The sequence below is a fragment of the Apium graveolens genome, chromosome 4 (genome assembly GCF_009905375.1).
Source record: "Apium graveolens cultivar Ventura chromosome 4, ASM990537v1, whole genome shotgun sequence".
Classification (NCBI taxonomy): Eukaryota; Viridiplantae; Streptophyta; class Magnoliopsida; order Apiales; family Apiaceae; genus Apium; species Apium graveolens.
Genome location: NC_133650.1, coordinates 142,980,476 through 142,994,664, shown reverse-complemented (window position 1 = coordinate 142,994,664; position 14,189 = coordinate 142,980,476). Strand labels below are relative to the sequence as shown.

Genomic DNA, 14,189 nt, shown 5'->3' with positions numbered 1-14,189 from the left:
CACCTCAAGACACTTTCTAGAGACTTTATGCCCAAGAATTATGCCTTCACGCACCATAAAATGACATTTTTCCCAATTGAGCACCAAATTAGTTTCCACACACCTTTTGAGCACGGCACGAAGATTATTCAAACATTCATCATACGAATGTCCAAAGACAGAGAAGTCGTCCATGAACACCTCAACATTATTTACAATCATGTCAGAGAATATAGCCATCATACATCTCTGGAAAGTGGCCGGTGCCCCACATACCCCAAACGAAACTCTGTGAAAAGTAAACGTGCCAAATGGACAAGTGAAGGTAGTCTTTTCTTGATCCTCTGGTGCAATACAAATCTGATTATACCCGGAATAACCATCCAGAAGACAATAATACTCATGACCAGCCAACCTGTCAAGCATCTGATCAATAAATGGAAGAGGGAAGTGATCCTTCCTCGTGGCCTTGTTCAACTTTCGGTAGTCCATGCATACTCTCCATCCTGTAACTGTTCGAGTGGGGATGAGCTCATTCTTCTCATTTGCTACCACAGTGATACCTCCTTTCTTAGGCACACATTGTACGGGGCTCACCCAAGAACTGTCAGAAATAGGATAAATGATGCCTGCATCCAGCCATTTCAGAATTTCTTTCTTCACCACCTCCTTCATGATAGGATTAAGTCTGCGATGTTGCTCAACAGTTGGCTTACTACCCTCCTCTAGCAGAATCTTATGCATGCAATATGAAGGGCTGATCCCTTTGATGTCTGCTATGGTCCATCCAATAGCAGATTTGAATTCTCTCAAAATCCTTAAGAGTTTGTCCTCCTCACTATCTGAAAGGTCAGATGCAATAATAACAGGTAAAGTAGATGCATCACCTAAAAAAGCATACCTCAAGTGTTCAGGTAATGGCTTAAGCTCTAAGGTAGGTGCTTCCTCAATTGATGGTTTGAGCTTTCCTTCAGCATTCTTGAGGTCAGAAGTACCAAGAGATTCAAACGGCATGTCCAGCTTTCGCCTCCAGGGAGAAGCGTTAAGATATTGTAATTGCTCGTTGCCATCTTCATCATCACTATCAAAATCCCCCACTAAGGCCTTTTCTAATGCATCAGACATTAGTATATGATCGAGTTCTGAAGTAACCGCAGAATCAATCACATCCACTTTTAAGCACTCCTCATCTTCTGTAGGAAATTTCATTGCTTTGAATACATTGAAGGTCACATCCTGATCCTGCACCCGCATAGTAAGTTCTCCTTTTTGCACATCTATCAAGGTACGTCCAGTAGCCAAGAAAGGTCTTCCCAAGATTATGGGAATCTTCTTATCTTCCTCGAAATCTAGAATAACAAAGTCTGCAGGAAAGAAGAGCTTATCCACCTTGACTAGCACATCCTCCACTATGCCCCTTGGGTAAGTAATAGAACGATCAGCCAATTGTAGAGACATGTAGGTGGGTTTTGGATCAGGCAAATCCAATTTTTTAAAGATCGACAACGGCATCAGATTGATGCTTGCTCCCAAGTCACAAAGGCACTTGTCAAACGACAACTTGCCAATGGTGCAAGGAATGGTGAAGCTACCTGGATCTTTAAGCTTTGGAGGTAACTTTTGCTGCAGCACAGCGTTGCATTCTTCCGTTAGAACAACGGTCTCAAGGTCATCCAGTTTCACCTTCCTTGAAAGAATACTCTTCATAAACTTCGCATAACTAGGCATTTGCTCCAGAGCCTCAGCGAAAGGTATATTGATGTGAAGTTTCTTGAACACCTCCAGAAACTTACCGAACTGCTTATCCAGCTTTTGTTGTTGCAATCTCTTAGGGAAAGGTGGTGGAGGATAGAGTTGTTTCTCCCCTGTATTACCCTCAGGCAGAGTGTGTTCAACAGTAGTCTTCCTTGATTCCGCCGCTTTCTCCTTTTACTTAGCTTCTTCATCTCCAACTTCAGCTTCTTCTTCTTTTGTCTTTTCAGCATCAGCAACTTTCCCAGACCTTAAGGTAATAGCCTTGACTTGCTCTTTAGCTTCCTTCATGCCTGGTACTTACGTGTCACTGGGAAGTGTTCCAGGTTGATGATTGAGCACTGCATTAGCTATTTGACCGATTTGATTTTCCAAGATCTTGATAGAAACCGCCTGACTCTTGCACAACAGCTTAAGTTCCTCAAAATCAGCACTAGTGGGTACAGCTGCACTTCCCTGTTGAGGATATGATTGCCTTTGAGCATATTGTTGTGGTTGCTGAAATCCAGGTGGATTGAACTGTTTACTCACACCTTGCTGATATGGTGGCTAAATAGCATTCTGATTATTACCCCAGCTGAAATTTGGATGATTTCTGTTGTTAGGATGATAAGTAGCTGGCACAGGCTGCTGTTGTTGCTGATAATTGTTCACATACTGAACAGATTCATTAACAAGAGAACACTGATCCGTAGCATGAGAACCTGCACAAAGCTCACAGACCATAGCTATTTGATTGACTCCATAGGTAGCTAGAGAATCGATCTTCATAGACAGCGCTTGGAGCTTCGCTACAATAGCGGTGGCTGCATCGACTTCCAGAATACCTGCTACCTTCCCAGGCATCATCCTCTGAGTTGGGTTTTGATGCTCATTTACAGCCATAGTCTCAATAAGATTATAAGCCTCAGTATAGCTTTTGGCCCACAAGGCGCCTCCAGCTGCTACATCGAGCATGGGTCGAGATTGGGCCCCCAAACCATTATAGAAACCAGTGATCACCATCCAATCGGGCATTCCATGATGTGGACACTTTCTCAGCATTTCCTTGTAGCGTTCCCAAGCTTCGCACATAGATTCTGTAGGTTGCTGCATGAACTGAGTAAGAGCGCTCCTCATAGCAGCAGTCTTTGCCATTGGATAAAACTTCACCAGAAACTTTTGCGCAAGATCTTGCCAAGTAGTGATGGACCCAGCTGGTTCAGAATATAACCAGTCCTTAGCTTTATCCCTCAGTGAGAATGGGAAAAGCCTCAGCTTGATAGCCTCATCAGTCACTCCATTATATTTGAAAGTACTGCAGATCTCGACAAAATTCCTTATGTGCATGTTGGGGTCTTCAGTCGCAGCCCCTCCAAAAGAAACAGAATTCTGCACCATCTGAATAGTGCCCGGCTTGATTTCAAAGGTGTTAGCTTGAATCGCCGGATGAAGGATGCTTGACTGAATGTCATCAATTTTAGGCCGAGAAAAGTCCATAAGAGCTGGATCGGCCGGAACAATACGATCACCCATGATTACTGGTTCTTTCTGCTCACTTCCTGAATCCGAATCTTCAAAATCTATCTTCTCTGGAATATCAAGAACTTCGTCTGTCTCCTCAGTTGTATCTAAAGTCCTCTTGCGAGTACGAGAACGAGTTTGCATAAACGCTCACTAAAGTACCTGAGACACAACCAGAAACAATAAGTAACAAATACGTCTTAATCACTGAGTCCTAACGACCAATGATGGTAAGTACATAAACTCAACAAATACGCCGAGTCCCCGGCAGTGGCGCCAAAAACTTGTTAGGGCGAAAACACGCGCTATAATACACGCAAGTATACGCGTTCGCAAGTAATATAGAATACTTTCTAGTTCGTTCCCACAGAGACTCAGACTAATTATGTTCAATTAAACTCACTCACCAATGTATGTTTACTTCTCAATGTTAAGACAAAAACACTTAGAATTATATTAACTAATTGTTAACTACAATTAACTACTAAAATTAACCACTTAATTAACACTTCAGATTAACAATAATAAAACACTCATGAGATCACAACTTTATTACTACTTCCTTCAATAGTCATTGTTATTACCCTTAGTATGCAATAGTGATGATATTAATGGAATAACACGAAACTGATAAAAGCCAACTTTCATTGTACCAATACCATTCTACCAAACATCCACAATTAAGATAAAAGTTGAATAGGCATCAATTATGTTGAGTCCCTATATGTCTACAGAAATTGACAACATAATGATTTAAGTACAAGTTATTCCTTTTGATTACACAGGGCGAATAAAACGGTTAGAGTTACCCACTAATCATGCAACATCATACATGAACCTATGCTAGCATGGCAAGTTCTAAATCTCGAGATCCACCGTCGCTTCACAAGAGATTAACTCCCTATCTTATATGTTCGCGACGCACATAAGACGAATACGCACAACCAACACTAGATATCATACAATCATCACACACTAAGGTATTAAACAATTAACTAAAGAATTCCATAGTAAATCCGTTACAACCCCATGATCACGATTAGCCCATGTTAGCACTTATCGTCATCATGGGTTCATATGAAAACATGATAAATAAACACAAGAGAATAATAACTAAACTAATTATATTAAACCAGAGTACGTCACAAGAGTAAATAGGTTCAAAGCAAAGAAAACTAGCATCCAACGTTACAACGAAATAAAGAATCACAAAAAAATATGCTTCCTCTTTGTTGCGGTGTGCTAAAACAGTCTTCTTCCTTATCTCCTTCGCTCCTCGATTAATACAACGATTCAACACACGTGAAACGTCTCTGAATCTACTTATATAGAAGTCCCATAAAACTCAGATTACACAGAAGTTGGAAGCCAAACAGAAGTAGAAGTCTAAAATAAATATTTTAATTTCCCGACCCTGCGCGGCCGCTCAGCATAGCTGAGCGGGCGCTCAGCTTCCTGCGCGGCCGCTCAGCATAGCTGAGCGGGCGCTCAGACCCCTACTGGAAAATGTCTGATTTTTGCTCCGTTTCTTCGCTGTAATCTGCTTCTTTCTTCCCTCTCGCGATGCTAGACACATGCCAAGTCTTATTATTGATGATTACTCCCCTGAAATACAACTATTACCCTGAAACGCACAAACACTAGAAAAACGCATCAAATACACAAAATACTTGATTTCAAGACACCAATTTAAGCCATTTTAAGACGTTCTAAGTGGTATAAAATGTCACTTATCAGTGTGGAGTCGGATTGTTTGACTGCTATTCAGGCTATTCGAAGTAAGACGCCAATGGTGTCTCCTTTCAGGCAGGTTGTTCAGTCTTGTCGGAATATGTTGGTGGAGTCAAACACACAGTATGGTCACTGCTTTTTGTTAAACAATTTTCTAATATGGCGGCGCACGAGTTAGCTCGTCTGTCATATTCTTTTTCGGATCGAGTTTTCGATAGAAGTTCTATTACTCTCCGAGGTTCAGAAGTGATTTGGAGTTTTAAAAAAATTTAGTTTTGTCAAAAAAAACATTAAAGTAAACCAAGTCAAGCATTAATCAAAACAACCAACTGCTAAATGAGTGTGAGATTGGTTTTCCCATTTCCTTTTTTTTAAGACCCATTTATGGTAATGACGTTTTTTAAGACCCATTTATGGTAATGACGTGTACTCCCATCACCTTCCTTCTCATCCAGCATCTCTGTTACAGAGGTGACCGTTCCGCGTTTCCGAATAAAAATACACATTTACTAGTATAAACCAATTAACATAAGAACTCAAGGATACCTTTGCTTGGTTAAACAAAGAAACATCATTATTTAGATGCTTCCTTTGCACAAAGTACCAACTGTAGATATATCATAAATTACTGCAAGCAGAGAAAAGGATACACGTAACTAAACATTTCCCTAAATGTACCTCACTAAACTAAAATTCATATTTGTAATATTCTCAAAGAGATTAATCAGCAAATGCATTAATAATTGGTAGTAACATTCACCAAGCCCTCGCATAACACTTGACAGAAGTCGTAGCCAACACGGTCGATTCTTCAATTCTAAAGGATTAGTAATCACAAGATGAGAGCTTGTAAGAAGCTTCAGCACGTGCTTCCTCCAACTTGGATAGGAGTTCCTCCACAAAAGGACTGCTTTCCCCATGAGTGTTGCACAATATTTTTACTGCCTTGGTCAAGGACTTGATAGAGTCCTCTGTGTTTCCAAGTAACCTGTACAAATATTCAGTTACCATTTACACTCTGACCTTACTGAGATTCTGAGAACTTGTATAGTACGAGTATTTTAGTGTGGATACTGATAAAATTACTTCTTGCTTAGTTTTTTATTTGGCAAACAAAATATGAGTATCATATCATAATTAAATATGCAATGTCTAAGCTAGCATTGCTACCATGGAGAATAAAGAACGAAGAAGACTAATAGCAAGTTGCATCAAACTTTCTGTAAGAGTTGTGGCATATATTTTCCTTGATAATTTCTATAAAACCATGGACTTTATCACAGTTGGATGCGGAGATGTCCCAGAAGCAGATTGAATATATAATAACTTTTCAGTGGCATACAGAGGATGGCATTTGGCCTAAAACAGATATTGTTTCGTACCAGGATAATCGCCAATATTTTCCAAGTACACGTCTTCAAGTGTAATAACTTTTTCACCTCCCTAACACCTTAAGATTTTATATATATTACATATTGATTAGAGCCAACTCTTTCACCTTGCAAATTAGTTTGGGTTACACAGGAACAAAATATGCTAGATAGAGGCAAGTTACAAATCTGAGGGCATATAGGTCATCATCCTAAATTTCTAGTATCCTATTATCTAAACACTATCCAAGAACCGCATATATAAGAGTTCTGTGAATGCTCTATGTGCTGAAAATATCTTGTCATTATGCCCATTAATAACGACTACGCCATTCCACCATTCCATCGATCTTAAACAACATGTATCATTTCCAAACCCGCAATTACTTGGTTGCAGCAAAAACAAAGAATAACTCAATCTGGGGATCAATATACTTAAGACTATAAGTGTATGTGTTCTTAAGGTGCAAGTATTCTTGTCATTTACTTATGTATTTTAAATTTTTAAATGTTGTGAAGCATATCAGAATTTCAGTAATCATTAAAACTGCTATGCCTATTTCAAATGTATTGCCATGATACAATTCTTGGATCTAAATGAAACAGAAAATGATGTAATATTCTATATCTTTTTCTTTGACAAAAGATGTAATATTCGATATCTAAGGGTAACAAAGTTATCATGCCTAAAATTTTTATGACCATAAACAATAATTGAAAGAAATATAAAGGTACCATTCAAGTTTTCCGCAGGTATAATATTGTAATCCAAGCAACGGATGGTGTCCTGGGTATACTCCTGTATTGGAAAGAAAAACAATACTCAGACCTAATTTCCAAAATAAGTTTGGCAATTATAATTACAGACTGAACCTGTTCTTTTATGTTTAATATGTTTAAGTGTTAGGATAAGAAATTTTTAAAAAAGGAGCATAAAATTGGGGTCACTTAACCAGTCAAAGCGAGTCCAATGCATAGATATATTTGGTTCTATAGCTATAATATAGAACTGAAATAACAAAAACACTACTCCAATGCATGCTATAGTTAAATGGGAAAATGCATAAATGATTAATTGGTTGTATATTTAGAACCAAACATGGCTATACCCATCCTTGCCCCATCATGAACTAATTAGAAATAGAGTGCAAGTCGGTCCACTTTAAATTTAAGTGTAATGTTAGTTAAATTTGAAATTAGTTGGTTGCAGTTTGCAACTAGCACTGGAGAGGAAGTTCCTTTTAGGCCCCAAAAAGTGCAAAATAGCATTGGAGAGCCAGTTCCATTTAGGCACCAAAAAGTGCATTTAGGCACCAAAAAGCACTTTTTGGTGCCAAATTATAGCAATGGTTATTGCTATTTTGCATTTAGCATTGGACTTGCTCTTAATAAAAATATATTTGATGACAGTTGAATATAATATAACGAAGGCTGCCTGTGTTCAGGCATAGACATCCAAATGTTAGTGTACATGTATACAGCTACCAATTCAATCCCACTTCATTACTTCAAAAAGCTAGGCAACTAACTTTAGCTAAATCAGTTCGCCGGGAAACAAGATAGGGTACACTTCTACACTGCAAGAATGATGCCATGTAATTTCATCGAGCAGACTGAGTTAGTCTTCAAGTGACTTCAAAAAACAATGTTTTTGATTCGATAAAGAAGCCAATAATATAGGCCCGAGACTTAGATGATGCAAAGGAACTCTTCAAGAATTCAGTTATGAAGGGAAAAATCCTTATATCTGAGGTTGAGATGAAATAGTGCAAATGCTTTGGTGCTGACTCTACAACGATAAAGCGCTGCTTTTATGCAGAGCAATATGTCAAGTTAGAGACAGAACTATGTAAATATCATATTAAAAGCTTCAGAAGTGTGCATAAGTTAGCAAAAGTAACCTAATAGACAATAATCCTTTGTAATCATTTATCAACAGCGTTCAGATGAAGTTGATAATTTCTGAGAGAACTATGGCTGAAACAGATAACATACTCTCATATACTGGAATTGTCATTTTGCAGTAAGCTAGTGCTTCTCCCCAGTCTTGAAGCTCCATGGATATCTAGGAGAACATATACATCATGTTTTATAACTACGGAAATAAATTGGACGAGCACAACAGAAAAGGAGTGATTCAAAAAAGAAAAAAAAAGTGAACGATAAACAAGGATATTTAAATACCCTCCCAAGAAAAGATAAATTTCCCAAGCTAATGATAATATTATCTTTTAACAACAAGAATGGCATATCACGGTTATAGTTTGGATCAACAAATATCATGATAAAAGGTAAATCTATTACAATTTTGAACAGATAATATAGCCATGATAGAACAGCATATTTCTTCACAAAATATAATAATCAACAGCACTATAGTCTATAAGTGTGACGTAAGGGTGAGGGGTTCAACCACGCAACGAAAATCACAAAACATACCTTCAAAATAGTTTCACGGGTAAGCATCAAATTAAGTGAAAATGTATGGCAAAGTTTAAGTTGAAGTTTCTCAATCATCTTGTACAGAGCACTGGCGTCAGCTCTATCTGAACGCTTTCAAAGATAACATTTGACAGAAGAAACAAGCATACATAGATGGCACTTGAGAATTTATTTCAGGATTATTAGTCTTAAACATCATAAATGAATAAAATAAGACGAGGTGATTGGAAATCACATGAAAGTCTCCCGACCTTAAAGGTAATAAGATAATAAATGTGTGAGTAATTGAATTTCTGTATTTTTCCTTGACCGCAACATAAATTAAGGGCTCATAAGCACATAAATTAAGATAAGATAAGTTGATTGGATTTTACTGAAAAAGCAATATGTCAAATTATAGAATTAATCAAATACACAAAATGTAATAGGAAGCCTAGAGATTGCACCTAGCAAAGGGCCTAGGTGCCAGACAAACTGAAGTTGCAGGAGGGTGGAGAGCTTGGGATTTAAGATCCCTAAAAAACATGTAGCATCGCTAACTAATTAGTAATAAGTCCAAACCCTTCGCAACCGTCTACTTACACCAATATGGAAATGTCACACAAGCAATCTAGCAAAACCTAGTTACCTCTATTGTATTTTAAATATTAAATTTCCTACCGGAGAAGTGAGAACTAAGCTACTAGCAATGGTCAAAGGATACTTCCAGAGGAATAATTCATGGATGCATTTTCTGTTGTTAATTTCACTTCACCCAGAATCTTCTTTAATTCTTCCCTATCCCTCAGAAGTCCACACTGCTGGCATATGAACCCTTTATTATCTGCATATTCAGATTAAAAAATAACAAAAGATGTTAAATCATCTGTCATAACTCATAGGACTACGCACCTATTCCATAATGAAAAAGGTAATACCGGAATCACGAAGCAAGAAACCATTGCACTTGGCATCCTTGCACCTATAACCTTCTAGAATTGAACTCTCCTCGATGTCGTTAGGCTTGCCCTACAACATTTTTCTGGTCAAACTTAAAGCCATTTTTTATAGAGTTAACAGGGATGTTATAAAAATATGTAGGTTAACAAAAAATTACGAAGTTGCTGCAACGCGGACAGGTGCAAGTGAAGTAGTACTGTTCTTTTAGAGTTTTTTGTCGAGTCATGGTGCTTCCTGCTGTTTCTATATAACTTATTAATACCTTCAAAACAAACAGAGCATAGTGAAGTGATTATAAGATAACATAATGTGTCACTTCAAAAGTTGGTCAATGGCAGAGACCATGGGAAGGTGGGGGCATCTCTTCCACAATAGCTAATTTCTTCTTAATGTAAATAAATTTCTGTAATGATTTAACAGTTGGAGCCCCCACGTTCCCTCAAATACTCTATCACCAAAATAACTTCTTATCTCCCCATAGCTATTCTGAACTCCCAAGATACCAAATGTAACAGTGTTTGATGTATTTTATACCAATCCATGATCTATAATAGATAATATTAAATAATAATCTAAGTTTTTTTTTATTTAAAAAATATATTTCTTAGTTATTAGTTAGGTGATATTATAATTTTTAAAACGATGTTTTCTTACAATTGTCAAATGCTTTAATAACACTTACAAGAAAATGATGAGAAAATTAATCTATTTCAATTCCAATAATATAGCAATCAAATTACACTAGAAATTTACTCTATACTATAAGTAGAGCTTGATAGACATTTTGTTTTAAAAAAAATGAGCTTGATAGACATTTTTTTTAAAAAAAAATGAGCATGATAGACAAAGTTCTAAAAAAATTATATTTTGTAATAATTTGTTCTCCAAACAAATAAATTGCTGGCTTCCTCAATGGTCAATAGTTGCATGCTAATTCAACACATTAAGAAACAACAAAGACAACAACAATATGTTGTCCAGACAAATTACTTGTATTTCTCGAACTGTAATCTTTTGTCACCTTTTACTTTTTCATTCGTAAGTAGGCAGACTTCATGAAGTATCAATTCGACGTGTTAGATATTTTGAAAATTGAAGGTCGTATCGTAGTTATGCACAGAGTTTTTTCTGTAGCAACTAGTTCCCTTGCTGCATTTGAAGCTTACCCAGTTTACCACACAAGAATGCAGTGAGTATGTGATTTATGCATAAGGTAGTATGCAAGAGCTTAAACTTATTCTTGAAGAGTTTCAGGAGACGAATTATTACAAAACAGGAACCTTTAAAAATTCCTAAACATCCCAACATCTCTGTCTTCTACCATGTACCCAATGTTTCTATATATAGAAAGTTAGCTATCTTTGATATGCTGATATTGTGTTTGGTTGGGGTGAATGGAATGAAATGAGTGAAATTTAAAGGAAATAATAGGAGGTAGAAGGGAAGACTTGAAAAAATAATTAAGCGGAGCAAATTTTCTATGATGATATTATGGTAGAAAATGGGTAATGATGAAGAATGGAGCACTTTTTCACAAATTGCTGGATTTGAGCTGTAGTTAAGGTAAATAGGAACAGAGTGGTGTAGGAAATGAAAATTTTAAACATTTAGCTACATTATAGTTTAAATTTCATTTTGTACCCTCCATTTTAATTTATCGCAACCAGAACATAAAGGTTTTAGATGAAAAAAAAGTAAATTCTAATTATCACAACTCCAGACATTATATTTTAGGTAATGCATGACTTAAAATTTTTTAATTTATTTTTATTTTCGTGCATAGACTATTTTCTAGAGAAGCAACTGATACAATTATAACAAACAGAGTATACGCTCCAGAAAGTATATTAATTACATCAGATCTACTATTTGTCCTTTTTCAAATATCAGACAATTATATAGGTTTGAAGACAGTGATTATACTGATTAGTGATTAAAAAAACTTCAGATTTCTATTTTGATAAACTTTTCAAATAAATTTTGTATTTGCTATTTTGCTGTGACCTTTGATCTGAACCAATACACCTAGAGCTCTGGTCCATTGCCAACATGTCCCTAGGCATATTCGTAAATAGAAATTAAGAATAACAATAGCACACCATACCTCACCACCTCTGGGTACAGGTTGCACTGCCCGGACTACTGCCTTCTTTCCTTCAAACACTAGAACCGAGTTGGGCAAGCAACTGCCCCATCAAAATCATTCAGCGGATTCAGGAAATTGATAATTAGAGAAGGGGAATAAAGAGATAAAAGTATCAAAGTCACCTGTGGTTGATGATTGATATGACAGGGTATAGTCCTGTCCCCAGGGGTCTCAATTCACTGTCGCAGATGGTATGTGCATTTGCTGCAAGCTGCATATAAATTAAACATGTTAAATATTTCAGATAGATATACACTAGCAAATCATTTCTCGAATATTTTAATAATTCTCATTCAAAATTTATATAATTGCATCCACCAAAACTTCCCAAGATTTCTTTTTCTCAGAAGCCAGGTGTCTCACAGAAACAGTATCAATACTCGTGGGAGTAATGCAAGGTCTACATACATGTCATTCTCTTAATTCCTACTCTGGGGTGGGGCATACTAGGTATGTTTGGTTAAATACACCCAAACATCATCCTCTATGGTGAGATGATACAGCAGGAAAAACGGCTAATTTCTGATGGAACAATTATTATCCAGATATAGTAGGATCAGCACGTTCAAACATTATATATCTAGTATCAAGATCATCTTTCTAGATTTACATTTTATAAACCCCCAAACACAAAAATAAGATATTCGACCCAAGTCCCTAGTACCTAGCATCACAGGCAAAGTAGGCTTTCTCTTTACATAGAAGTCCCCTATATATGTTAAAGCTGACCTGGTTTATAGCTGGACTATAACCACCTTTTAGCACAGTGACAAACAGCACATAACTTACTGTCAAGTAGATATAAGCTAAGAGACATCTACACCGAATTTTAGTATATGCTTATGTACCTACTAAAGCTTGAAGAAAAACCAAGTTGCATTTTACAACCTATAATAAGAGTGACCTAACTTATCGAAGAATACCTTGGCAAAGTTTTCTGCTATCTCTTTTATACTGATATCAGGCCACTGGAGAATCACGTTAACAAGGTTTGCCATTTGTGCGTATAACAATAGTTGCTTCTCATCAACTTCAGACATATCTTTATAAATAGATTATAATATAAATTGTTACTAGAAACCTCAGATACTTGAAAGAGCAAAAATTAGCACATATTTAAGACAGTTGCATACGAGATACCAAAGCTTCCACCAGTTTGTAGTTGTCCGTTGAAGTAGTTGGGATTATCTGTAAATTTTGCAAATTAAACATCAAGAGACAAAACACATATTAGGTTATGCAAGTTAAGTTTAAAATTAGAGATATTGCATATAAAAGAAGGCAAAGAGAATAAACATTTAGCCAATAACAATTAAGAATTATTAAAATACGTATACTGGCCTTAAACAGGATTGTGGAACAATAAAAAGTGATTAGTACAACAAAGTTAAGTTGCTAAAAGCTCGTTCATTTTATATATCCCCCTGAAATTCTAAATTAATAATTAAGAGCGGTTAAGGTATGCATTCCACAAATGGGTTTTGTGTCATGAAGGCTCCCTACTGCCCATCGTCTAGCTCGTTTTAATATCGACATTTCTCAGCAGTGTTTCTTTTGTATCGGAGGATTGGAGACTGATTCCCACCTGTTTATTTCTTGCCCGTAAAGTGCTCATGTTCTAACTATGCTTGCAAACAAACTTGGAGTGGGATTAGTAGATGGTACTTGGTCAGATCTTTTGGCGTCTTGGGGTTCCATCAGTGACGTAGTTCATCGAAGCTTATGTCTTCTCACAGCTCAGGTTTATGCTTATTTTATTTGGAGGGAGCGCAATGCTAGAGCTCACGGCAAAGGCTGCTTTCCGCGAGCTAAGCTTTTTGAAGGGATAGTTGTAGATATTAAGTCAAATTATGTAGTTTAGTTTGGTTTTATAGACATAGTAACAGATTTAGCCATTGGACTTAGTGGGTTGTTCAGCCCCTCTTTTGTTGCTTTCTATTCCCAATTTAGTTCATTTAGATTGGTTATAGATAGTCCTCTCTATGATATGTCATAGAGCAAGGGTCAACCCCTGTATACTCTTTACTTCATTCTAATATATATATATATATATATATATATATGCAAATTAGCAAAAAAATATATATGCAAATTAGCAAAAAAGAAAAAAAAAAGAAAGCTTTCCCTTCCTTTGAAGTTGACCTAGCACATCTGTTTCTTGTAAAGCAATTTCAAGCATGTTTAATGCTTACGCACTAATGGTGAGATGGAATTTTCAACACTGGATTGAAAAAGGAATTTTCAACACTGGATTGAAAATAAAATCATTGAAAAGTTCGAATATCGGCGGCAACAGTCCAATAGCCGTTTCTAAGGATTTTACAAAA

The 14,189-nt window shown here is 36.6% G+C and overlaps 1 protein-coding gene and 1 non-coding gene across 3 annotated transcripts in view; one reads left to right on the top strand and one right to left on the bottom strand.

Moving 5' to 3' along the window:
* The first annotated feature begins 2,746 nt into the window (after positions 1-2,746).
* Positions 2,747-2,853, top strand: LOC141722617 (small nucleolar RNA R71). The gene has a single exon (XR_012575628.1). It is a non-coding gene; the product is annotated as a small nucleolar RNA R71 (small nucleolar RNA).
* Positions 2,854-5,494: 2,641 nt separating this feature from the next.
* The window catches only part of LOC141720327 (histone-lysine N-methyltransferase ASHR1), a 10,599-nt gene continuing 1,904 nt past the window's right edge, over positions 5,495-14,189 (bottom strand). The window contains exons 4-14 of one of the 2 annotated variants that reach the window (XM_074522682.1): positions 12,996-13,050; positions 12,786-12,904; positions 11,985-12,073; positions 11,821-11,902; positions 9,874-9,978; positions 9,695-9,785; positions 9,481-9,600; positions 8,775-8,881; positions 8,331-8,400; positions 7,071-7,134; positions 5,495-5,953 (exon numbers count right to left, since the gene is read on the bottom strand). In XM_074522682.1, coding sequence (XP_074378783.1) covers positions 5,791-5,953; positions 7,071-7,134; positions 8,331-8,400; positions 8,775-8,881; positions 9,481-9,600; positions 9,695-9,785; positions 9,874-9,978; positions 11,821-11,902; positions 11,985-12,073; positions 12,786-12,904; positions 12,996-13,050 — 1,065 coding nt within the window. In that variant the 3' untranslated portion in view covers positions 5,495-5,790. The remainder of the gene's footprint in view (positions 5,954-7,070; positions 7,135-8,330; positions 8,401-8,774; positions 8,882-9,480; positions 9,601-9,694; positions 9,786-9,873; positions 9,979-11,820; positions 11,903-11,984; positions 12,074-12,785; positions 12,905-12,995; positions 13,051-14,189) is intronic. The other variant, XM_074522683.1, reaches the window with a different exon arrangement.